The 26,894-nt window shown below is 40.4% G+C and overlaps 3 protein-coding genes across 4 annotated transcripts in view; 2 read left to right on the forward strand and 1 right to left on the reverse strand.

Moving 5' to 3' along the window:
- The first annotated feature begins 608 nt into the window (after window positions 1–608).
- On the forward strand, window positions 609–2,521 carry LOC109854192 (dehydrogenase/reductase SDR family protein 7-like). The gene is made up of 6 exons (XM_020427056.1): window positions 609–1,001; window positions 1,148–1,288; window positions 1,363–1,582; window positions 1,651–1,735; window positions 1,805–1,965; window positions 2,058–2,521. The coding sequence occupies exons 1-6, from the start codon at window positions 858–860 to the stop codon at window positions 2,261–2,263; spliced, it is 957 nt and encodes a 318-aa protein (XP_020282645.1). The 5' UTR covers window positions 609–857; the 3' UTR covers window positions 2,264–2,521.
- On the reverse strand, window positions 2,510–5,589 carry LOC109854193 (transmembrane protein 11 homolog, mitochondrial). The gene is made up of 4 exons (XM_020427057.1): window positions 5,479–5,589; window positions 4,403–4,620; window positions 3,989–4,325; window positions 2,510–3,848 (listed from the first exon to the last, which is right to left on the reverse strand). Exons 1-3 carry the CDS (start codon window positions 5,499–5,501, stop codon window positions 4,039–4,041), a joined length of 528 nt encoding a protein of 175 aa, XP_020282646.1. The 5' UTR covers window positions 5,502–5,589; the 3' UTR covers window positions 2,510–3,848; window positions 3,989–4,038.
- Window positions 5,590–7,726: 2,137 nt separating this feature from the next.
- The window catches only part of LOC109854191 (protein outspread), a 114,628-nt gene continuing 95,460 nt past the window's right edge, over window positions 7,727–26,894 (forward strand). For both annotated transcript variants that reach the window (XM_020427050.1, XM_020427051.1), the window contains exon 1: window positions 7,727–7,870. In XM_020427050.1, the coding sequence (XP_020282639.1) occupies window positions 7,727–7,870 (144 nt within the window). The remainder of the gene's footprint in view (window positions 7,871–26,894) is intronic.

Here is a 26,894-nt window from a genome sequence, read left to right on the forward strand (position 1 = left end):
TTGCACCTATTGTTGCCTCTTTTTTGCGTTGCCGATTGGTCGGTTGGTTGATCGAGTCGTATCGAATCGGTAAGATCGAGAGAGTAAATAATGAAAAGCGATTTTGAAACAGTTCGTCGTATATGTAGAAAAAATTAAAAACGTAACTAAAGTCACGTGACAGGAAAGAGTAGAAAACAACACGTGAAAATAACGTGACTGGCGGTCACTGACCTCGGCCGCGCGGTCTTGGCGGGGCACTGACCTCAGCCGCGCGGCCTTGGTGGGAGGGGGGTCACTGACCTTGGCCGCGCGACCTGGGCGAGGTCACTGACTTCGGTCACGTGATTACGGTATATATACATATATATGTGTGTGTGTGTATATTATATATAATATATGTATATGTATAATATATATTTTCTTTTTTACTCTTTTCTTTGTCACGTGTTGTTTTTCCATTCTTCTCTCTTTCTTTTATTTTTTGAGTTTGATTTTCATGTGTTATTTTTGACATCTCTCGTAAGTGTATTACATAGTTTATAAGATGTATATATTAGCTGTCATCGCGGTGACTGGTTGTGTTCACTGATGCAACACATGAAAATGAAAATAATAATAATAGCGTGCGCGTAGCGCGCGCTTGTGTTGTGCTAGTAAAGTGTAAAAAGTGCAAATAAAGCGTAAGATAACAATAAAAGTTTTGATGTGTTTATTTTTTGTGATACGTTTTAAAGGTTGTATGTATGTCTGATAACGCGAGTAACAAAATACATACAAAGATTCTCTTTTTATCTTTCATTCTGGGATCAGGCTTTCAGCAAGTAATACATACATAAGTATCTACTCTTGCCCAGTATAATTAGCCTAAAGTTATTATGATTTCCATAAAGGAAGGTCGGTTATCACTAGTGTTTTGGTTGATTACTTTAATTGGTCTTCCAATTAGCATTCCTTATTTTATATATGAGTTTATTCGTACCATGCGAGAAAAAGAGAAACGTGCTGCTCTTAACAACAAGGTAACATGTGTTATATTTTCTTTAAAAAATGTTTGGTATAAGGTTATAGAAAATTCTTATTTTTGTATGTGTGTACTTTATATAAATATTTAATAAATAAATATGATAGATATATGCAGATATATGTGCTTTTTTATTTAATTTAGGTGGTAATGATAACTGGAGCTAGTTCTGGTCTAGGGGAAGCTCTGGCTCACACATTTTATAGATGTGGCTGTAAAATTATCCTGGTAGCTCGTAGAAAAGAGGAGCTAGAGAGAGTGAAGAAAGATTTGACAGATATCAGTGTAAGTTGCTTAGAAGTTATTTTTAGACAAAGTATGCAAGATGGTATTCATTATTTGCATTCTACAAATTTTAGGCAGCTGTTACTCATGTACCTATTATACTGTCGTTAGATTTAACTGAAAATGAAAGCCTAAGAGATAAAGTCACAAAAATTATAAATGTATATGACAGAATTGATATTCTAATAAATAATGCTGGAGTTTCACACAGAGGGACAGTTTCCGATACAGATATTGAAGTACACAAAAAACTCATGTTTGTAAATTATTTCTCTCAACTTGCTTTGAACAATAGTAAGTATGTCTAGTTAAATGTTGCAATATATGTGACTTATGTTACTAATACATACATTGATTTATAGTTGTTCTTCCATATATGATCAAACAAAACTCTGGTCACATAGTTAGCATAAGTAGTGTGCAAGGAAGAATTGCTATTCCTTATAGGTAAGAATTTGAATTAATATGGAAACATTTTAACATAAATTGTGTTGTTATATAGTTGTAAATTTTTAGATCTGCATATGCTGCATCCAAGCATGCATTACAAGCTTGGTATGATNGTGCTAGAGCGGAACTACATGATAAAAATATTTATTTTACTGTTGTTAATCCAGGATACATTAAAACTTCTTTGTCTTATAATGCTCTGACAGGGGGTGGACAAGTTTATGGAGGTTAGTATAAACATGATAGACTTGTTAAATTTTGTATTTTTATAAATATGTAGTATATTTATAATTGTAACACTATTATTATTTTATCGTAGTAATGGATGCAACAACAGAAAATGGGTATGAACCTGAATATGTAGCTGAATGTATTTTAAGATCTGTTCTAGAACAAGAGAAGGAAATTACTATTGCACCATTTACTTCAAAGGCTGCAATAGTACTTAGAACATTGTTTCCTTCTGTATATTTTTATATAATGAAACAGCGTGCAAAAAAAGGAGCAAAAGAGCATTCTCAGTAAATGATGATTCAGATGTAACATGTATGAATGTAACATTCAATCTCTCTAATAACTTATTGACAAATATTTTGTTTGTACATATACTGATATGTAATTGTTTGGATGTTATAATGTTCGTATATTTATATATAACATAAAAAACATGTAAAAAAAATATTATTATAAAATATATACATAAATTATGCACTTTAAAGTTTATATTTTAATGATTATTGTAAGAGGAAATAACAGTTAAATTAAATACACTATTCAAAAGTATATTTTATTTTTGTTGTAGTCACTCTCTGACTAAAGTGGAATATCTTTACATTATATACATTTTATTATGCTATAAAAATGTAACCAAAACTCACATTGAAATGCTTAAATGGCAAATGTGCTATCCATCTCTTGATATTAAACTATAGAAAAAATCTTAATAACACAAATTACACAAATGTAATTAATATTTCGCTATTTATTATTCTTTATGTAACAATATAAAATATAATTCTCACGAAGATTGAAATATTTAAAAACATACATATATTAAGTGTATAACTTTCAAGTAATGGATAGCACATCTATATGTTTATCATTCTATTCAATGTAATTAAAATTAGTTTTATATTTCTTATAAGGTGATGAATTTTAATGTATTTTGTAAAAACAAAGAGAGAGCCTTCAACAGAGATTTCTGCATTTAATGTGTATACATCCAAATAAATTTTCAAATATTAATCTTACAACTTTCGTTTCTCTTTGTGCTTTATATTCGGTACATAACAATATAATGATATTCTAAAACTTGTTTATCATACTAAATTTGACCTGCGTGATTTTTGCAGCAATGTTAAGGACACTATGTACACTTTCCACATTTTGAGCTCTTAAGACAATATACATTTCGTCTATATACCCATGAATCTTTTGTCATTTAAAGATCTCGCAAGTTGCAATGTACAAGAGATTGGTTTTTATTATAATTAAACATTTACAGGAATGTTTGCAACATCGACTTTTTCTTTGAGACTACTGCAAACGATAAAGTTTTTTGTACGCGCATTTGTAATGAAAAAAATATCTTATTCTATATATATATATAGAATATTATATATATATATATGTACGGTTAATATATAAAATAATCAATGTTTATAAAGTTATATCAATTGGGTTTTTTTCAGTTAATGTATTATTTCAATATTGTTATTTATACATATATATATATAAATATATGTATATAAATTGTTCTGCTGGGTAAGAAAATCTAGATAATATAACCCTTGACATTCCATATGTATTATATTCTTTCTCTACCTATGTATATTTTATTTACAATCTAAAAATTACACATTGCTAAATATATTGTAAATTTCATAATTCTAAGAACACTTATGTCAAATATTGTTTTTTATCTCCATTGTATGCATACGATGTGTTGGCGATTTTGTAATCTCTGTATAATTTAGCCTAGGTGGCAACCAAGGAATGACAGTGTAAAATCGTAAGGAAATGACATGCCAATGTAATCAAGATTATAAAACCTGGCTTTCCCGTTAATTGCGTTTATGCGATTTAATCAGATCACATAATCAATATTCACCTACGAGATAGCATTAAAAAACACTTTAATTGTCATAAACTACGAAAAATACTTAATGATATAGATTACAAATTGATAAATGTATATATTTCCTAAAATTAGAATGTTTTCTAAAGCTATTGAAGAATCATGTAGCTTACCTTATTGTTTTCTCTGGCATAATGTATAACCAATGCCAGTGATAACTTTCTCACTTGAACGCCTGGTATACTCTCCAAGCGGTAATGCTGAGTGCTGCCAATGTAATAGTGGTGTGAAGAATTCGTCTCCTTCTATCATCTTTTCTTACAAGAAATGTCGGAGACGATGGACCTAGAACAGCTAATAGCTCTACATGTGGTAATTTGCTGGTGTCAGTTTCTACTTGATACTGACAGCAGGGATCAAATTGCCAAGAAACTGTGTATAAGCCACAGGTTATAACTGCTGTAAAACCTAGTGGACCACAGATATATGGCCGATCACCCCAGATTAATCCTAAAAAAAAACATTATAGTATATTAATTAATATAAATGTGAACAACAAAAGTTGGAACTATATAAGTTCTGCAAACCTGTAATAATTGCACCAAGACCTGACAATGCAGCAGTCTTGTGAAGACAATTTCCTACCGCTATCCATCTAGAGGTTTCGTCACCCAATTTTGATGGTTCGATGACAATTAAACTGCATTCTGACTCTAACGCTCTTTCTAACTCGTATTCAAATGTTTCGTGTGCATTCTCGCTATCATACACCTCTCTAATAATGGCGACATTAGAAGATTCATCTCTATAAAAAAAAAAAAAGAGAAAAAACAAGCAAATTATTAATAAATTTAACATTAAGCTTCTGTATTTTTACACTTAAACATCATATTTTGCAACACAAGTATGTGTATGCAACATGCGCAGAATTTACATCAGTATATGACAAAGTTATATTTATAGTCCTAAACTACATTTTACTCTAAGAATGTATGCTGTAAATATTTTTTTATAAAACGATTAAAAGGTTAGGTTTATTTTTTAATTTTAACTTGATTTACATGTAATATTTATATATGTTATTAAGTGGTTTTACAACAAACATTAAAAATCACAATCTTTACCGGAATATCAATGTTTCACACGTTATGTAAGACAGCGATTACAGCTAATCAATGTAAGGTTTGTTTTGGTTGCATACATACAAGTTTTAAAGAAATTATTGAAATTAAAACTAAAGTGATAAATTTTCTCATGATATTGCAATTGACAGAGATCAATTGTTATATCAACACAACGAAATATATAAGTATTAACAGTTTGAGAAAGAACAACGAAGTGAAAGTAACAACAATTGATAGTAGTTTTAACGTAGTACGAAATAACGTCTCGACTAAACTTATTTCCTGTTTTGTCTCGTAAAATTGTTTCCGACATTTTACAGTCATAAACTGAAACATTTATTGCACAGTAAAACACTCGGAATCAGGCACGTGAAAATTTATTATGAAAAATAAATCCGCTAAGTAACAAAAGCAAATTTGAGGTTATCGTCGTCTCAATGGCGATTTCCACCGCCTCGCAAAAACGCGTTTCGACGACGTTGTCCGCATTTACAAGTCGAGTTTCATGGACAACACGGAGACTAATTTGCCCTACGAACCTGTCAACAGTTTCATCTACCATCTTCACCGTGGATCCCGCAGATACTGAAACAGCGGTCTACATGGACCGGAAGAAAAAGCATGACTCGCCGAACCGACGCAAAAATCAGCTGATAGCGCGCCCGCGCGCGCGTTTCTCGTTTGACCCCAGTAGTACAGCTTTATATTTTAAATTTTCTTCTACACTCACTTCAGTTCCGTTTCTACTATCCACAAGACGGAAGTTTGCGTTTCTTCTTGCAAATTCTTCGCTTCGAACATTTCCAGAAAAAGTAAGCAGATCATTTCCGTGTAATCATTTCCATGTTAAAACTGAATCATACAAATATGTTAACATTTACATTTCAAAGTAGATTCATAAGTTTGTTTCTGAATAATTTTATTAACGCGCTGTGAAAACATTTTTCACATCTTTTGCTACATTTACGTTGTCAAAATTAATTAATTTGGCTCAGTTCCAATTTAACTTGTATATTGTATTTTCCAAAAAAAAAAAAGCAAAAAAGAGGAAAGAAACGCAAAATGTGGAAAGTGCAATAAAATTGCACACATAAATTTGGTTTTCCGACGACAAATATAAAATGGCGTCCAATTCCGAAATTTTCAGCTGCCGAATGGAGATACATGATGCGCGGAACGTCGGTTAAGTTCGTACAAGTTCGGTCGACTCTGCGAGCAAGGCGGGCGCGCGCGTCGCGCGGGGGACTACATTCGGGATTGCGCGTAATGTCCGCGCATAGTGTGTTCCGCGGTCGACCGGGCGAGAGGTGTCTAGAGCGCTGTTCGGAGCGCGCAGATACAGTTTAAACGGGGTCGGAACGCAGATGGATGGACGTGCGAGTGTACTGTCATGGACAGCACGGCGCGTTCTGCCGTCGTAGTAAGTACGCCCGTGTCGTGTGCCGTGTCATCGCTGTTGTCGCGCTCACGTTCCTGTTCGAGATTAGGATTGCGCCGGATCCATTGCCGGATTTTCTTCTCTCGCGATGACATTCGATTAGAACATACGAGCAACAGTGATCGCCGCGTGCGCTACTGCAATGTACGTTTCGGCGAATCAAGAGACATAAGCCTCTGCCAATAATCGCGGACGTCGTCGGTATTTTGTGAGATCTGAAGTGTGCTGCTTCGAGATCTCGATCTCGTTACGCTAGTTACGTGACATAGCGCACGTGCGCTGTCGTCGGGCGCGCGACGAGTGACATGTTCCCGAATCCGCGACGCGACGACGACAATCGGAGTCTGTGACACTCGGCGGTCGAGAAACGGATTTGGAGTGACGGCGTAATCCACGTGCTCCTCCAACACCGGGGGATTGTCAAGCGGCGGAGTGGAGCGAAGAGACGAGGTCGTGGCCGCGTCGATCGAAGGGGGAAACACGCAAGAACTCTCTAAGTAAGTGTGTGAGTATACTCTGCTCTCTGCCAGTGGGAGGGGGAAGGTAAAGCGAATGTTTCGGCCGGATCGCACTGACAGTCGAAGAGGAGTGTGTTGTACGCGCGGGTGTGTTTAACTCGCACGCGTGATCGTAAACACGCAAGGCGACGTAACGCGCGACGTAACGCTGTCTCGTTGTACATCCAGCGAGATAGCGAGAATCCGTTTTTGTTTCTCGATTACGTTGATCAGATCGGAAAATCAAAACATCGTTCCGCGAGTTTAAAAACTCTTCATCGTGCGCGAAAGTCCGAACAACGGTAAACGCAGGTCGCGATGAAAACAAATCGCGGTTTTTTCTGACTGTGAAATTCGAAGGTGCGAAGCAAAAGGGTCGTGTGTATCTCGCCGCGAGCGATTTTCGGAGCGTCACGAACTTCGAATATAATCTAGAATAGAAGTGACGTTACTTGCGTTGCGGATTTCCGTCGACCAACAGCTGGTGGTAAATCTCACGGAAGATTACCGGTACGGCAGACGTCAACGACCGGCGTTCACGTAAAGAAGTTTCTATCGGGAGAGAAAGAGAGAGAGAGAGAGAGAGAGAGAGAGAGAGAGAGAGAGAGGGGTGCGTGCGTTATCATCACGAGAGCTCGTCGACGTTCCATATCGATGAGATTATAGAGTTCCGCAAAGACCAAGAGGGATACGCGCGGAGTGACACTTGTGCGCGAGTAAACTTCCTGAAAGAATCGGAGTAGAAAAAGGATCAGTGTGGTAGCGCAAGCGAGGAAAACTACAGACAGGACCGGAGGGAGGAAGGCGATGCTGCACCTCCGCTCCGATCGCGGGTAATTCGCACGTGTCGCGATGTCGGGTGGCACGGCGGGCGGCGTCCGCGGCACCGGCGCCGAGTGCAGGAAGTTTGCACCGAACATATTTAACAAGAGCAAGTGCAGCAGCTGCTTCAAGCAGAAGGAGGAGCACAGCGCGGAGGCTCTGGAATGCAACAGGGTGAGTTTTGCTTGATGGACTCTTTCTATCTCCGTCCTCGGCGTGACCTTCTTCCTCTCTCTTTTCGACTGCTCCTCCTGCGCCACCGCGCTCACGTTTTCCTCTCTCTTTCTCTTTCTCTCAGTTTTTATTTTTCTCTGATATACTATTTCCCACATTGCTTACATTGTTATATTTTGATTACGTTGCGCTTGAGGAGACTTAAATCAATCAACGAATCTCTCTTTTTCTTTATCGTTTTTTTGCTGCTTATATAAATATGTGACGTTTATTTAACGAAAAAATGTTGAATACTAATAATCACGCGAGTATATCGTTTTATGTATAAGCTTTCTGTTTATAATATTCGAGTGCCCGATCTCAGTTCTTCTCACTTGTTTACAAACTTTTTTTCCGAGATCGGGAACGAGAAAGAGAGAAGTGACGAAGATCTTGACAGGATATCGACGTTACGTAAGATCTATCGCGTTCTCGTTTGCAAATTGCTCCGCAAACACACGATGAGCGGCGTTGTTTTGTTCATTTTCGCGTTCGTCTTTCAAAGCATCCGATCTTCCGGCTCGGTCGCAATTGCGATAAACACGGTTCGTTAACTTTGTGTATCTATTGCATCGATATCTTTCTAAATCGATATAAATGAAAACGAGAGCACTCGTTCGACGCTATTTGATATTCTCGCCGCGTCATGTTAGATTATTACGTAATTTACACACGGAATATCGCGCACATAAAGGTTGAGACAAGCAAGAGAGAGAGAGAGAGAGAGAGAGAACGATACACAGAAAATAGCAATTTCAGAATCGCGAGACAATGAGATCCCGCATAAGTTTGCATGTAGGATGAATATTACTGCTCGACGGACTTTGTTGAGAGTCATGCTGCGCAGTTGCTTGCCGTGCGGCAAGCTTTTTTTTTATCGCAGTTTAGACCGCTTTCGATCTCGCGCTGCTTTGTGTACGCGTGTTTTTTTACGACAGATAATAATACGCATATAACGAGCAACAATTACGTGGCAATTTGAAGACACGTCTCGAGAGCACGAGACGTATTTATAACATCTGGTGCGTTAAAAGAAATATTTCGAGTACACACTTTCGTATGGGACTTCTATATCTTTTTACGTGAGTTGAACATTTAAGATACTAACTTTTCTGAAACTTTGCGATCCGAGTGTGAAGTTTACAAAGGTGTGTCACGATCGAAGACATAAATACTTCCGGTGCACGCGTTCGAACATGCATCAGAACGAGAAAGGAATCTTTATAGTTCTGTTTTTTTTTTCGTTTTGTACGAGTTTTATTTACGACGGAATCCTCGCCGATGAGTAAACGGACCCGTAAAAATCATGGTGGAAGAAGGAGATAAGAACGTTAAAGAAAATCCATTTCGCACTACCAAATACATATGTACGTACATACGTATACACAATACCGAGCGTCGAAAGAGGAAAACGTGATAGCGGAATCGTTGTCACTTTGTAAATAATAATATTTTTTTCTGCATTCGAAATTCATGCACCTTTTTATACTGCGGTCGTCACTTTACCGTTCGTTTTAAGGCTTCATTAATTGTCGGATTTAATTGTGCTATCTTTTAACGAAAATTGCAATCGTACGGCAGTTCCGTTATTTGAACGGAATTATGATTTTAAATATAAAAACACAAGAAGATACACATCTCTCTACGGTTTTAAAAATTTGTAGTTTATAATTTGCATAAATGAGATATTTTTCCTCTTCAGGAAAATTATTTCGTTTCATTATGATTTTCTCTCGATATATTATGTATATTTTGAGGATTGAAGCGAGGTTGTTTGAAAATTTTGTTTGCTTGCCAATACACAACTGCTTTTTTTCGGTCCTCGTGCCGTTGCAAATTTTGGAATGTCGGCAGCCTTGCGACCTGTTCTCGGTACATTCCAGCCATCTCTTTCTCCAGCACCCTTACGAGAGAAGAGAAGGCCCCCTCCGAGAGTTGTTGGCCTGTCGGCTTTCGCATGGATGCGGTATCTCTGTATCGGTTTATTCTCCTTGTCTCGCTTCTTCCTTTCGCGCGGATTGTTCTTCTTTGTTTCTCTTCGGTATGACCGCAAATAACGTATGCATACGCGACGCAATGTTTCTTTGCCGATGGCCGTTGTATTCTCCCAGTGAGTTTACGTTTTGTTGATCGCGATAGAAAGTAAAAAGAAAAAAAAAAATATATATATATACATATAATATGCAATTAATTCGCCGGTCAATGTAATCAACTACATATCTCATTTCCTATCTAATAGTACAGTATATACAGTTTATACAATTATACATAGTATGTACAGTTGATTTTCTTCTTGAATTTTGTATCCTAAAGAAAAAGAACAAGAAGAAAAAGATCTATAATCTTTAGAGTTTTCAGAGAGTTATTTCCCGATTCGTTCGTATATCATAAGATCTAATTTCAGCGAGCAAACTGCGAGAGAATATACAGTCCTATCTCGACGATTGTATATTCGTACGGAATACGATTAACAAAAGAAATCGGTCTTATTACGCGCGTACGTACGTTCTTGTTCTTGACTAAAGAGACCCTTAGGCAATGCTCACTCGTGACCGGCCATTATCGGCGTGCAGCTTGGTATTTTCAGAGTCCGATTACTTCTTCGTGAGCGCCTTCGTAAGTGCCTTCGAGAAATAATTTCTTGGGGTGAGAGGGCTCGAGACGCGCGGTCGGGACGTACCTTAAATTTTGATCCGGTGAAACGATTCCGAGGCGTCTTACGGTACCTCGGGCTTCCAAACTTGGCGCTTTTGCGAATATCTTCTTTTTCTATCAATTTCCTGGTTCCTCAAAACAAATATTACCATTTTTTTTATGTTTAACGTTTTAATCTAAGATGAGACTGAACCTTACGATAAAAATAATCGTGCATTTATACTTACAACACACAATAACCTTGTTTTCTAATTCAGCGATGTTGATGTTCGTGACTCGATCGACGCGGTGCACGCACGCGATATCTAACCGACGTTCGATTAATCAACGCAGCGGCTATAATCGACGAAAAAATTCTAGATTCTCCGGTTCGACTGGCGGCAATTAACGCGCGCTATTACACAATCGATGTGTCTCAGTATGTGTCGGTGGCGATTTTTTTCGTTTCTCCCTTTATTCGCTTCGACTCGTCGATGAGATCTCGCCGCTTGTGGCGGTCGAACAATCTATCGCTTTGCTCGAGGAATCGACGCGAAGTTAATAGCTCAGAATGGAATTTTACCTTCTAATGGAATCGGATGGCTGGTTGCTTTTAGCGATTTTAGCGTGGAGATAACTCCTACGCCAGAGACACGTAAAATGGGAAAAACTATTAATTACTGTCGGTCGAGTCACGAACATTATCACCTCGCGCATGTATTCTCCCGTAATTTTTGCTTTACCTTGTGCAGTTTGAAAAAGATTTTATTGCACATTAAAAAGGATAAATATATTATATTTATTAATTATGTGAGTTTATCAGAAAGATAAACATGTGAACGCGTGTATACGTGCGTATGTATATTTACTTCTGAAACGGAATATGAACGCATATTACTGCACACTCTGTATAGTGGAATGTTCCACATACACACTTTTCTACCTTGTTTATTGCAAAATTTTATTACAAAATCTTTTTCTCCGAGCAACGTAAACAAGCATAAAGAAGGCCACGTGTATTAACATTCCGGTAGCGGCCGAGCTAGTTCTTGGTTTATTGTTCGTGTATTTTTACGATTTTAACGCGTTTGACATAGAATCAGATTTCCAGTTTTGGTTTGCGAGAAACGCAGTTCTTTTCTCTCGTCAAAGATATAATTTTCGCTACAAATGTGTTGATTTTTTCGCATGCTCAGACGATAATTGGTAATTATGTGCACGCCACAAACAAAAAAATGTTTACTACTTTCACGCGCACGCGCACACTCAATATTGCTTATAATTTAGCTTCAAAAGTTAGTTTTTCGCGCTATTTACAACAAATATATGTGTATTTATGAAATTATGCGACTGTAGAACTGTCAATCGTAAGTTATAGATAAATGATTGTATGTGTGAGAAAGACCATAACTTTACGACACATACGACATTATAAATTGAATAAGAAAGATGTTCAGTAATTCGACACGACTCGAAACATTCCACGCGATATTTACGATTTCGTGATTATATCTACGTACACGTACAGTACGAGATAGCATGGATATATCCGCGCGTGTTCACTGAATATAAATTCTTCTTTCAAAAGCATCTGTTGCTTTTGTCATAATTGTCAGAAATTATTAACACAGAGAAATGTCGTATATTTATGAAAAAAACTAGTTATTAAAAAATACTGTTTTTCTGTACATACAGAGATCTATATCTAATACACCGCGTTACACGTCTGTTTAATATTACTTGTTTGAATTAAAACCTTCCGAATAAGATTGTTATCGATTGTTTATCGTCTATTGTTTATCAGGAATCTTTTTGAGAGCTGGCGACGTAACATTTATCTGACACGTAGATCGACAAAAAAATTGTAGCGAGAGAATAGCTGTTGAAATTTGTAAACGCGCTGCGACTTGAGCATCAAACGCACGTCCCGCAAAAGATGCGTTATCGTAATCGAGACGCGTAACATCGTCGAATCGCTCGACGTTACATACGTATAATAGTCACCGCTGTGAATTTATACGGTGTTAAAGTCACATGGTTTCGCTCTTTGAAAGAGTATATAATCAGTATGCAGAAGATTCGCGTCGTCACGCGACAAGAATTTCGGACTTATCATCATGCGAAGAACTTTCGGGTTTCGAGATAAAACAAGTGACTTTAAAAAACATGAATTATCTCATACTTTCTTTGTATCTAGAAATCGCATAAAATGTTACAGATATTTTTAGCCTCTTCTTCGTTTTGTATCATTTTCTCTTTACACATCACAAAAGCTGCGTTCTCTCCGACGCGTGTTGTCGCAAAAAAGCAGAAAGTCACTCAAAGGCTGGCAGCCAGTCGTAACGGTACACGATACGTATAGAAGGAAAGAAGAGAAAGAGGGGAAGAAATCCGCGATGAGAGGTTAAATGAAACTGCCTGTAGATTGTTCCTAGTGAATGGAAGCAACGACGACGAGGTGGGCCGCCGCCTTACGGTGCATTCATCCTCGATCGGATAGCCGCCGGCCGATTAATCGAGTCCGGTAGAGAGTCGGAAAGCAGGCGAGAGGAAGACAGGGAAGTATATAGGTACACTCTCCTCCTTTCCGTCGAATCGGAGCTTTTTCTTCGCGCAACCTTCTCCGGCTTCGTCCATGGAAGCCGTTGTACGCGCAGTTCTCTCTTACCTTTATAAGGGCTTCATTGAAAACTTGGTCGATCACGAGATCGACCGTTCGGTATCGCGATCTTTAACGTTGATCTTTTTTCTTGCGCAAACGATCTATCGTTAAGATTTTGAAAGTTATTTGACATTTTAAATCGCAGAAAATAAACAACGATTATTATTTTACAGTCATAGAAATGTATATATATATATATAACTATCGTTTTCATAATTAAAGTTTTTTAACAAATTGAAATTTACGATTATGTGTACATGTGTGAAAGTTATATATTTATGGGACACCGTGTATATTTAATAAGCGTGCTGTAAACAATTACTCCGAGATCTCACCGGCGTAATCACCTGTCAGGACGTAAGAAAAATGCGCCACTATCGTCGACGAGACCACGTCGGGTATCATTAATTTCAATGAGCGATAAAGCCTTCGCCGCTCTTATTGAGCTCCGTTCGAGCGTTATCGCGCTTGAAAGCCACCCGTATTCACCGGTAGACCATTTAACTGAGAGAGTTGATGAATCGAATCCAATTTCATCGGCTGCTTGCAAATTAAAAAAGTGCTTTAAGCGAATTATAAAAGATACAATTATAAAACTGAAAAGTTTATAGTTTTTTTACATCAAAATATTTGATATTTTATGTTCCAAAACAAATAAAAAAAACAGACTCCCTCTATTGCAGTTTCTCTACAAAGTTGTCCAAGAGAATTCCGGGAAAATCTGTGTATCTACTTGAATGAACAATCTCCGTCACGCTGGTTGGACTTTACATTTACGGAGTTTCTCTTAACGAGAAATTCTCGTTCTTCTCTCTCTCTTTCTTCCTTCTTCTCTCTCTTCCTCTCTCTCTTTCTCTCTCTCTCTCTTTTTCTTTCTCTTTCTCTCTCTTTCGTCGAGAGATGAGTTTCTTCTTGCTCCACCCGAGAAATCCTTCGTCTATGATTCTCGACGCGCCCGGAGTAGGTACCCTTCTCTCAAATTACAGATCCCATACGGGCGCGATCGTTTTTCCGTTGCGCAGCAGCGCGAATCGGTCGCGTCGAAGATTAGAGGAAATATCTGTGCGCGCATTTGCGTGGAAGAGGGAACGAGAAAGCGATCGGGGGGAGAGAGAGAGAGAGCAACTCTTTCGAGTACTCTTTGTGGACGTCAGTGACATCAAATTAACTTCTAACTTTCTATCTCTTGCTGCCGATGTCACGACGATTGCGAGCGCGGCGATCTTTCGAGCGACTCATTTTGAAAAGTGTGTCGCGCTTTCCCACAATTTGCGCGCACGATAAAATAAATCGTATTTCGATAATTCGACATGTATAATGGTCAAGATTTTGTGCTATATATACACGCCTTCGTGCATTTTTCTAAGTCACAAAAATGATTAATCTGTGATAAGAAAATTTAGTTGAGAAAAAGTTCTTTTTATTTGCGACCGCTTCTCGCGATTCTTTGCGCGCAGCCGCGCGCGTTGCGTAGTACACACATATAGAAAAACTATTAGAAGATACAAAAACTTAATATCCTTCGTCATCTATCTTTTCGACGAAGTTTATAAGCGAATGCCTCGCGTTCAGGATCGTGCGCTAAGGCGTCCTTAGAGGGGGAGCTAGGATGATGGATGGTGGTACCGTGAACAAAGTGAAGCGGCCGGGGAGCTGTTTGCCGTTCTTCGGGCGACATCCTCTTCGGGATCAGCGTGATATTTTGTTTTCTCCCCTTCGTCGTCGTCACCACCACCATCAGCAACCATTTACCCAACGTCCTCGCGCTGACCACTTCATGCAATTAGCCTCACGGTCACGACAAGGACATCCACTTCGTGATAGGCTGCTCTATTAGATATTGCCTACTGATCTCGGAGTGGACCCAGCTGGGATGCACTCTAAAACCGGACGAATAATTTGCGATCGTTATGACCAACCGACATTAGGTCGTACCACGCTCGTTTTGGCAGCCCCAGACTCGACTCTCCGGCATTGCCAGCGGTTGATAATCTTATCTGCACGTATGTTTATAGCCACGTATCAGTGACAGATCTTTATCAGACGGAATCGCAATTGTTTTTATCGTGATTTTTTTTTGCAGCATTTTTATGCTCGTACATTTGTTAATATTGTTAAAATATTTGGGTGATTGGGTGTTAAAAATTTTTTTTTAATTTAAAACTTATGTAATAACTCTTTTCCAACTTGTATACATGCACGCGAGACACTTGTAGCGATCTGAAAGTTTTCGAAGCGTCTTCTCAGTATCTCGACTCTCGTTCATGTCCGACCTCTCTCGTACCGGTCTCTTCTCCGCGTCTTCGACCTCGTTCCTAAGGCTTCCTCGTTCATCGTCGCGGGCCCGAAGGAGACTCGACTTGACGATAGGTCACTCCGCAAAGATATTATAAGAGTCCCGCGTGCGCGTATATTGCACCGGGCGTAACCCTCTCTTTTCCCGCTTCCCGCGGGCCGCAGATCTTATCTGACCTTGCCGTTGGTGCATAAGCGATTTATAAATAATGTATGGACCGTTTATTTATACGTATACACACACGCGATGCGTACTCCTGCCGGCCAAGTGGGCCATGGAAGGAGCGTAGGAATAAAAAGGGAGTGGGCAAGAGGAAGAAAGGAGGCGTGTATGTACGCGCGGCGACGATAGAAACGATACATTCCTCGTATCGATCTCTGTTCCATTCATCGAAACGAGATCTCGTTTTCTTCTGTCTTTCTTTTCCCGTCAACACGCAATCGATTATCGTTCCCAGCTGCGACAATGTCAGACGGTGCGTCGCTGCTTCCCGTGTACCGTAATGCTGACAAGAAAACGCACGGATTTTGTTGCTCGTCTTCGCTTTATGACGCGATCGACGCGACCGAAATCGTCAATGAGGTTCTCGACCATCGCGAGACCCAACTCGCCGTAGTCTCTTTGTGTATAACCACGAAAAGAGACAGGACACGGTTGATACTGAGAAATCGAAAAGCCAGTCTTTCCCTGACTTCTTGAAATCGATTCGAAAGAACACTGAGACCTGTCTGTCGACATGATTTGCACACGTATTCTGATTACATAATTAGACTCTTAATCAAGTACGCAAATATTGGAAATACAAGCAATTGTATCCTATTAATGTTATAAAACTTGTTTATCAGCGTGGAGTATAATTAAAACCGCGCGATGTAGATCAAACAATCTTGAAGCGCAAGACGGAGTTACGTGAACGGGGGGGGGGGGGATATCGATTTCGAGCGGGGAGATATCGATGACAGGGACGACTTTTTTGAAAGATTAATAAAAAGCGTTCGCCCGATGAAACATAGTTTCTTACTCCGGAACGCAATACCGTTTGGCGTTCGATACGCACGATGCGCAAATTAAAAACTCATGAGAGAAGTAAAAACCTTTAAAAAAACCGCCAGAGTTATAATTAATTTTACAAACTGTTAATTTCATATTTAAAATTTACATTAGGTAGTTCTGTGTTGTGTTTATCATATAGTTGAATATATTGAAAAATATTTCTTGCTAAAGAAATTAAATATCGTATTTCGTAGAATCGCGCGTTGAAGAATCAAATTCACAATAATCAAAGCTATTCCCACGTTCCCCTTTGCCGTCTAATCTCGGGTGTAACGATTCTTCTAATTCTAATCCCCCGAGTAGAGCTGAATCTCTCCCGTGCGGAGCTGCGCCTCGAACATGGTCAAACACACGGGGGTCGCGTGGGAGCCATGGACTTTCCACCTGTCCCCGATCTTATCTCGACCCGACGGTGATGTCGGCGCATGGCGTACACGCGCAAACCTTTCGATGCACGTGCATCGCTATGAATGGCCGCACGGTGCACCGCAACAGTCACGACCGACTTCGAAAGTGGTCCCATTTTGACATTTTATGTCGTGTCTTCTCGCCAAAGATGATAGAACTGTACGATTTTTTAGATTCTCGGTTTATTTTTTATTTTTCAATCAATTTACAATAATAAATCTAATTTATTTGATGTTTCAAGATTTTCGACATTTTTTCCTTTTAAAATTTTGTTACATAAGTAATATAATTGAACGTTATCTTTTATGTTACGTTAAATAATCTACATGATTTCAAAAAATTAATTTCTTTTAAAAATATGCTTTTGCGCGCACGCACTCTTCAATTATGATTTGGAGAAAAATCTGTAACAGTTGCGCAGTTAGAGTCTCGCGGGCGCTGCTTTTCATTTCCGTATGATTTACGGCGCGCGGGCCCATGTCGGGAGACGCGGTCGTAACGCGCGATAGTGTTATGTGAAACTTTCCACCTGCTCTCGCGGGATGTTATCTCATGTGGTGAAACGTGAGCGGCACGTATGCATACGTGTGCGCGCCTTCGCGATCATCGTGCATCCGATAGCGCGCGCGGGGACAGAGGAGGTACGCATATGTGCAAGATTAATTAATATCGCAATATATATGCCGCGGCGGCGCGCCAAATGACAAATTGGAGAAAGTGAGCGAGCCTCCGAATACACCGCTATAGGCTACATCGGACAAGACACATCTTTGTGATAAAGGTAGCGTAAGGAGATTATGCCCCGTCGAAACCTTGAGCGCGCTCTCTGTTAGGAGGTCGATGTCTTCTCTCCTCGTCTCCGATCCCAAAGAACCTGAAAGTCCGCTTCGATCGCCGACCAAGTGAAAAACTTTAACTCGTGTGGTCTTCCGAAGCTGCTTACATAGAAAAAAATACTAGAGTTCCTTCTTCGTGTTCGAACTGCTTTGCTCCATATTAAAAGTGCCTGTACTATATGTGTTCCACATACAAAATTCCAAAAATATAAAAAAATGTTTCATTCAGAAAGAAGGTTCATTTGTTTCACAAAACTTAAAAATTATGAACTTAAGTGCTGTAACTTGAAAGTATAGAATATCCTGGTTTTTTAGAATATGTATCTTTACAAGAGGTAAAAAAATTGTTTAAAATAAAGTGAAAAGATCGATGTTAGTAAACATTATAGTTTCGCGATTCAAAATTTGCATATAGCCAATTTGCAGATAATACGTGGTGTCCCATAGTGATTTCCCCAAGTTAGATACGATCGGTAAACATGGGTTACCGTATCTTCTTTCCGATGCAGGAGAGACACGCAATGCGTTCGCCTACCTCACGCGTTCCCACGTGATTTGACGCACACGCACATTGTGTAACGCGAGCGGGAATCTAGTTTCTTCTTTTGTTGCACGTGACACCAGGTTGTCACACTCGTCGTTTGCACAATCGGAGTCACGTAGGCACGATGATGTCGAATGACGATGTCGAATGAAAATGGATCGCGCGCGATTCTTTTTTTTTCTTTTTATTATAAACGTATGACACAGAAACAGCGTGTACATATTTTACTATCTTGTAGAGCAGTAGACATTTTATTTATAGCTACGCGCGATTCAGAAAACAAACTGTAAATTCGAACTTGTTATCAAGAAACACGTCAAATAAAAGCATTATCGCTAATCTTCTTGAATGCAAGTCAATCTTTTTTGCGAGAAGAAAAACAAAACGGCAATCGAGACGAACTAGACACGATTTTAGCAACGAACAGAAAATTGTAGGTGGCTGTGATGCAGGAAACTGTCGGGTAAACGGTTCTCAGGCTTCGCGAGGGCACTTCCTGCTCCACTTCATCGCCTTGCGACTTAAATGGAGACAAGAGAAAGGCGTGGAGATTTCTTCAGAAATTATTAAGAGACCGCTCTTGCGAGCGGCCGATGCGGTCGATGTTAGTCCTCTTATCTCGACCCGCGAGAACAATTTCCGACCGAAAGTAAAAGCAATTGTCTCCGATTGTTACGATTGTTCGGTACTTAAATGCGATCGTTTGCGATTGCTTGCCGTGAGAGTTTTCTTGATGTTTGTAAATATTTTCTTGATGTCCGTTAATTAGATGAATTACAAGAACAACGAATACTAATTTACAAAATCTGATAAAAAAACATTTAATTCTCAAGGATATTGAACTCCTTGAATTTATTTTTGGGAAATAGTGTGTCTTTTGCAGTAGTTATATTGTAGCAAGTAAGCCTTCTTATTTAATAAGCGGCGTAGAATGACGCGATGGCATTTCAGTTGCTTTCACGCCTACCGTTAATACCGACATAAATTCGCGTGGCAATCTTATCGTGGCTGCCTTATGAAGCTGCGATATACCGGCTCTGAATGAAACGTGGTACCGACATATCCCTTTCACGTTGTAATTCGTCAGCAAAAATCACCTTCGTATACCACACACGGATCGACGCGTTGTAAGCAACACTCGCGAGTTGACACCTGTCGTTGATAAATTAAAAAGAATGAGAGCTGTTGGCTGATAATCGCGACGAGCTCTTCGCGACCGAATATTTACGGTACAATCTGAACGTGAAAGGCTCCGAAATTACCATTGGGATTTCGTAGATTGAATTTAGCTTAAGGATTGAGAAAGGATCGCTGTATTGCGCTCTATTTAGACGGTAGCCTAATCGTGCGCGCGGCCATGAAGCGCACGGGTCGCGGTAACCGCTACAATTCAGGCAGAACCGATCGTGAAACTAGGCGTCGTTTCACAATCGAGTGCCTCTGTTTACTTTGCGTGTCTTCGGTCGCCTTCTCGTCGCCCTGTCTCTTCCGGTTTTATCCGTTTATCCGTTATCGTGGCTACGTCGCGAAACCAATGATCGACCGTTTATTGTCTCTATTATTTACGTCAAAGCGCGGTCGACGCTTGCTACTTACTGCTCGCGATTCAGCGGACTGTAAATGATGGCGTTAATTAGCCGACCGACGCGAGGTTTTTCGACTTACAGTTCCGGTTATGCTCATCTTAACAGAACTTGTTTTTTTAATATTGTTTAAATCTCGCGTCATGACGACGAAACTTGTACGATACATAATCTGACTTTTTTTTTTACATTAAATTTAACATCGAAACTGCTCTCCCGGGAGCGGGAATTATCGAGAACGATCAACGCTAGTGTACAAAGTTAGGCAATAACGTGCAGTAGTAACGGTGCGAATGAACGTTAAGTCGAGGCTACCGCTGGTCGCGCTAATTACATCGTGAATTTTCTCGGTCTAGCTTCGTATTTGACGTTATCGAGTCACGCTACCGGTCCCCACAGGCGGCAATGCGTTTTCCTAGTTTTCTATCTTCCCTCCTATCTTGCCACGGTAGATACGAGCGCATCTTCCAATGTGCATCCTGCTAGTTTCCTCTTTCCTCTCCCTTTCTCCTTCTCTTCCTCCCCCGATGATGCATCTGGAATAGTAATAGAAGTTAAGCGACTCTCTCGCTCGTATGCCGCTCGCGCTACCTGCAAAAACGAGCCGCGCGCAACGAATGTACAACGAGAAGTTTGTTTTACACCTCTTTTCTTCCTCCTCGCCGCTCGCTGTCGTTGCTCTGCTGACGGATCGTGAAAGGAACAGCGGCGAGTTTGATCCAACGTAAAAAAGTTTTCTCGTCACTTTCTTTTCCCAGAACTGTCGGAACTTCGAGGTGTCTTTCACTTTTTGAACAACTTTATTTATGGTATTACATGTCAGGGAAACAACAGCGTGTGGCGTAATTTGAGAAATAATTTCATCGCTGCGGTTATTCGCAAAAATCGCGAATTAAGAAGAGACTAACGCGTTTGCGAAACTATTCTCACGGCGCCATTCCTGTCATCGCTCAATAATGTTTACGAAGGAATGGCACGGCGGGATGATTGAGTCAGTCCGCGTAGATTGGAATGTTCAGGTCTGAATTTCAAGTGCCGTGACTTGAGTGAACATTGCTGACAATCGTCGTCGACGACGGAATACGCAATCCCTGCGCGCGCGCTCGGAGTTCTATAAATACGTGTCTGTTGCTGCCAAGATGGCAGTCGAAAGACATCAAAATGAGCATTACGACGGGAGACGTGCGGCGCGCGACGTCGTGTTATAAGCAAACGGATTCTGACGGTTTTCTCTTTCTCTCGGTGCCTCATGACAAAAGCCAGAAATGCGCTGGTTGTTTAATCTGCAGAAATCGGAACTTCGAGTCTACAACCAGATGAGTTGTTCCGAGCAGAAATTTTCAAGTGTTTTGACAGTTTCGATGTGTCACACACAGACAACGTACGTTTTGCTTTTTTCTAAGACTTGGACTGTTCTTCACGAGCAAATTCGTATAACGCGCGTTTGTTCGCGAATTATTAATCCCTCTGTCTTCTTCTCATAGTAGGTAATGTAATACGGACATCGATACCGGATCGAATCTGTAATCGATACCGACGTGCACGCAGTATTCTTGCTTAAAATACATGATAGGCCGCGATGCGTGTCTGCAGAGCGTGCGAACAAAAGCGCGACGACGCGGCTCGTACACATCTATCATTTTCCATTAAGCACGACAAATAATGGAATTACGTGACGCGCGTCGTTTCTCACTTCGTCGATTATCGCGAAGTGCAAACACCTACAGTACACTTATGCCGGAATAAACAGAACGTCTGTCAGCTCTGTCTGTCGCAAATTAAAGACACTGCAGCGTTTATTTTTTTTTTTTTTCTAACGAAATAAACATATATCTCTTCAAATTTGTGGATGGAATGTAAAATTCTATTTATTTTTCGCGACAAAAAGGTTCGCTTGAAGTCTGAAAGCGCGATACACACACACGTAGACTCAAGTCATAGAAACCCTCGTAGTTTATCCTCACGGATGAAGGAAGAGAACGTGTCGAGTGGTGCCGAGAGAGAAATAACCTTTGAGTAATACGAGGTAGTAGGTTGCTTGCGACGTGTCTGCGCAGCGGATGAGCAGCGGAGAGGATGACGAAGGGAACGACCAGAAGAGGGAAGAGCGAAGAAGGTGGATGAGTTGACGAGGGACGGGAGGGTGGCGAAGAAGGTACGGGAGGGCAAAGGCACGAGGAGGAGCCAGTGAGATAGAAGGCGTCCTTGATGGACAGGATGCCCCTGCCTGTGCTGGTTCATACCGTATAATCTTCTCTCTCATCTCATTCGGCTCCTTGTACGGGGTGTCGGGCAACGATTTGCACCCATGGCGCGTCGGGGGCAGCAGCGTGGGGCAGCGTGTTACTGAAACCTCGCCTCGCGCACGCCAAACGATACCGAACAATTCGCCGCCGCTGTCTCATCAACGATTTATCCCGTCCGTCCCGCCGGGCATTAAAACAGTGCGACGAGAGACTCCTTTATACACGGTGTGATGTAATTCGCGGTACAGCCGAAAAAATTAATAAAAATTTTCTTTTTGTCTTCTTTGATCATTTTTTCATGATCTTTCGCACAGCGGCGGTAAGGAATTTATTTATTCCTAGAAGAAATGTAATTTAAAAAAATGTAGCAGAGCAATTTAAAGTTATGTAAAGTTTTACGTAAAGAGGTGATCTCTTGTAATTCCCGCCACATTCGTTCTCGAGAGCAGGAACTTTTTCACGCGTTTTGTTATATAAAATACTTATTTTCTCGCTTACGGCCGGTTCGCTAATTTTTCAACATTCACCGCTTCTCTGAATAGCAGTGTGTGTTCGCCGTTCTTACTCTCGTCTACGGCGTTTTTTACTTTTAACGAACGGGTTTCGATTACCGGGCGTCGTTACCGTTATTAATGTTACCGACGAATCACGCGTTACGAGAAATTCCAGTCGTACATATTCGACAAATGCAAAACCTGCTCTCTCTTTTTCTCTCGTGTTATGTATCGTAGAATAATGAAGTTTTATCAACCACGCCCACGGTTCGAGGCGGAAGGGGAGAGAGATCAGCAATCGCGGTGATTTCTCGCATCTGCATCTTCCGTCAGGATAATCGGAGGGAGATCGGTCGCTATTTACAATTGTACAATGGCAAATAAGTTTGAAGCGAACGGCTCGTATTATGACGAACAAGCGCACCGCAAGCGACCGGTTTCGAGCCGATTGGAATTACGTAATCTTTCGAGCCATTCGCGAACATATTTCTCGATCGGAAATATAGAAATCGCTGCAAATTACGAATGTGACAAGATGCTTTAATCTAGTGCGTTTGTTTGCACAACTCAAAGTTGCTTTACAGAATATCATCAATAGTAAAAGTTGAATAGTATCTATTATCAATTTTGCTAAAATTTTGTTTTACTTCAGAAATGTGTCAAATGATAAAAAAGTACAATTTTTTTTATAGATAAAAGAAAATTTATTGTAAAAAGGATAAAAAACAAAGAACGCTTCGACAGTTTTTTTGCGGATTTGACAAGTGGATCTCGATGTATGCGTCATGTGCACACGTGTGTGTTGGTCGACTTTGAGACCAAGTATTAATTTAAAACGATGTAAAGAAACGGTAGGCAGTGCAAGTAGGTATAAGATCGTACAATCTGGTTCTGGCGATCGCGCGCGCTGCCGCGGTCGGTGATGGGTGATCGATCGTTACATTGCGTGCATAGGAATGATCTTGCTTCCTTCGATTTGCGATCTCACCACCCTTCTCGTGTCGTTTCTGCGAAACCCTATTTCAGTACCGTAACTAGACTGCAACGTTTGGGTGTGTCCTTACGGTGGAGAAATCATCCTTTAACATATTTCTTCCTCGCGACATTTCGCATTAGCCGCGTGCTATCGAGGCGTATTACTCTTCTTCCTTATTTTAACAACCCAAATAAAATGCTGCGTTATAAAATTATGTTTAGAGATAAATGACCGCGTCATTAGCTGTCGCGTAAATTTACATCTCGTGACAAGTAAAAAAAGTTAATTGCGTTAATAAAAATAGACTATCTTTTATTGATTTATAGCGACTAACGTTATCGAAAAATTATACCGTTTGACAAATTTGAAAGAGATATGTTTTATTCAGAAATGCATCTTATGAAAAATCGAGCTTAGAAGAGCTGTTGTAGATTGTCGATTTTTTTTTTTAAATAGAGAAGTTATAGTTACGGCGTTGCTCTTATAGACGATAAATAGCGGCGCGAATTCACGTGATTATAATCTGCCGGCTACTACGTAGCGCGGCCGCGTTGCAATCTGAGACCTCGCGGTGGAGCATGTCACTCGGATGTTCGCGGCTGCCAAGGGCTATGGTTATCCTATCGTTGGCTACCACCCTTTCTCCTTCATTTTCCGCGCGCGTATTCGCGGAATACAGCACCGTGAATCAGCAGCCACCCCGGATCCCCGTAGATCGCGCCGATCGATAGATAGATTCTTCGGCGCTCGGTAGCGCAGATCACTGTAATATCGACCCCGATCGCCGCATTCTGAGTAGGAGGAGTAAAGGGGGTTGGTATAGCCCGCGCGAAGAGGCGGTTTGTGCCCTCCGGATGTAGCCGAGCTCTATCTTGTACAATCGCTCGATCCTGTCTAGGATTATCCGCGGATACTTGGCGAATAAAATACTACCGATCACACAGGACTCGCAAGAAAGAGAGAGAGAAGACCCTGCGTTTTAACGGTGCGAGCAAATGTACGGGTTCGCGGAATATAGATATTTCCGTTTTTTTAATCGTGTCAAATTTCTTACACAATTTTTTTGTCCGGTGACACGAATGAGGTGGACTCGAGAATGATATATCGTATTATAATGTAAAATATTCATGAGCGATATATTTTGTTTACAATTAGTAAAAATTTAAACAACAAAAAATCGTGTATTGTTGAGAGAGAATACACACACAGTTAGAGTTATGTCACAATCGTAGAAATGCAAAGCTAGTATTGTCGTAGATGACATCGTCGGCTAACACCCGACCTATAAAACGGTTCATTTCATGATGTTTACACTGCCGTTTTCGCTCTAGTATTCTCTTGAAACTCTTGTGTGCGTTTCTCAATTGGCAGTAAACAGTGGCGAAACGCCAATCGGGGAACAAAGAAGACCCTTCTGCAACAGATATTTTGAATAGCTGCCACAAACATTGTGTGTGTATGTGTATCATAGGAATTTGGTTTGTAACCGCGGAATACGCGATCACGCCAGTGCGTCTCTCTCGTGCATCGCTCGTAACGCCGCTGGGAAGATTAGGTAGGGAGGTCGTAGAGAGGCTACAACCTCTTAAACGAGATTACACTTCTTAGACGCGTAGTTTCTTATAGGAGGACACCCACGCAAGAGAGAGAGATCGATCAAAGACCCTCCAAGTGCCAGATAAGCTAAAGCACCGTCAGAACTTGTAAGATTGTAAAGAAGAGTTCGATGTTTCCGGGTTGTCTCGACGCCTAAAGAGCTTATGTTGTCGGTTAAAAAAATGGTAGAACATACATTGTATCTATAGCCACATCGGAATTGTTTCTTTGGAGAAAAACATCGTAATTAATGCTATGTTTAATGTGTGTATAAAACAACAATTAGCAAAAGTAAAAGCAATTGGAATTGTATTATCGTTTTTTATGATCGCGCTCGGCGAGAGAGTTCACTTTCGCTGTTCAGTTATAAATGCATGAAACTTTGATGCGCGCGTTAACCCTTTCGCCATGCGCATATTGTATGAACGCGACGTAAAATGCTGGAGTATGTATAATCCATTAGCTGTGAAAGCGTTAACGTTATTAATATCGTGCTATTCTAGTTAGGATAAGCGTTACGAATGCGTGCTTGGATGCAGCCGAGACGCACATACATAGCAAGAAGGGAGGGCTGTTATCATTGTAGAATGTGTTAGCGAGGGGGTTTCCAATCGGGCTTTTCAATGCGGCGAGTCGCATTGTGCGCCGCTTAATCCTGCCATCAATCGCAATCAGTCGGGCCCAGGCCGAGCGAAGAGCGAATGCAAAACTACGTTTCTTCGATCCTTTCTCTCTCTCTCATGAGGCTCTCTGTACAGCTTCTACGATTCACTTTCGTGCGTGTCTCAAAGCGCGTCTACGCACGCAGGAAAGTCAATAGACAGATTCAATTACAGAAATTTCAATAAATTTTCCCCGCCGTCGAGATTACACAACGAAATCGCGCGCACAATATAACATTCTATTAAGCGCGGCTGTTACAATATAATCTCATCACAGGAATGACTTTAATTGCGAAGCATGAGGATGCATGACGGCTCGTCAATCAATCGATCTATCGACCGCTGCGGACAATCCATCGTCCCGAAGTATCTATTAGATAAGAAAAGAAGAATTACCTTCGTATAGAGCAATGCGGACGTTATCGTCACGCAACAATTGCAGTCACTCGGCCGTAGCCACAATACAGTTTTAATAGGGATGGTCTCTTCGCTCGCAATAAAAAATTGCATTTCTTTTCGTTTATGTTTTTCCGCTCGATGTTGTACATATTTTCTTGCACTTCTCTATTATCTTTGTTGGATTTTTTTTCTAGAAATAGAAATGCAGTTAAATGAAGATAAATGTAATAAAATGGAATTATAAAAAATTATCTATTGCGCGTAGCAGTAAACCAAAAATCGTGTAAGATCTTTAATTTAGCGACTGTAAAAATAATATAATGAGATCGTAACGATTTCGCCAGATCGTTTGTGCTACACGAGTCTAGCTAAGGGTTAATCCACTTCGACGTGCAAAACGGTATGCGCAACTTCGAAGAGGACGCTCATTGTTACCGTCGATATCTAATCTCGACCTTAACCGGTGTGACGGTGCACTCGCAATTGTTCCGCGAGGGTACAGTGAAGTATCGCTTGTCATGTTCCTCGTAGCCCACGGACAGATCGCCCGACAGTAAAGAGCCATTTTCACGTCGCATTGTGCGCCGTTATTGCTG

This window comes from Pseudomyrmex gracilis, unplaced genomic scaffold, assembly GCF_002006095.1.
Source record: "Pseudomyrmex gracilis isolate BER0280 unplaced genomic scaffold, ASM200609v1 scaffold_60, whole genome shotgun sequence".
NCBI classification, from domain to species: Eukaryota; Metazoa; Arthropoda; class Insecta; order Hymenoptera; family Formicidae; genus Pseudomyrmex; species Pseudomyrmex gracilis.

Bases quoted from the DNA above. Each gene is read 5' to 3' on its own strand.
- LOC109854193 (XM_020427057.1), bottom strand. From the start codon at position 5,501: ATGGTAGATGAAACTGTTGACAG. The intron at 4,621-5,478 runs GTTCGTAGGGCA...TTTTTTTTATAG, and splicing joins GTAGATGAAACTGTTGACAG to AGATGAATCTTCTAATGTCG. The intron at 4,326-4,402 runs GTTTGCAGAACT...GTTTTTTTTTAG, and splicing joins TCTTGGTGCAATTATTACAG to GATTAATCTGGGGTGATCGG.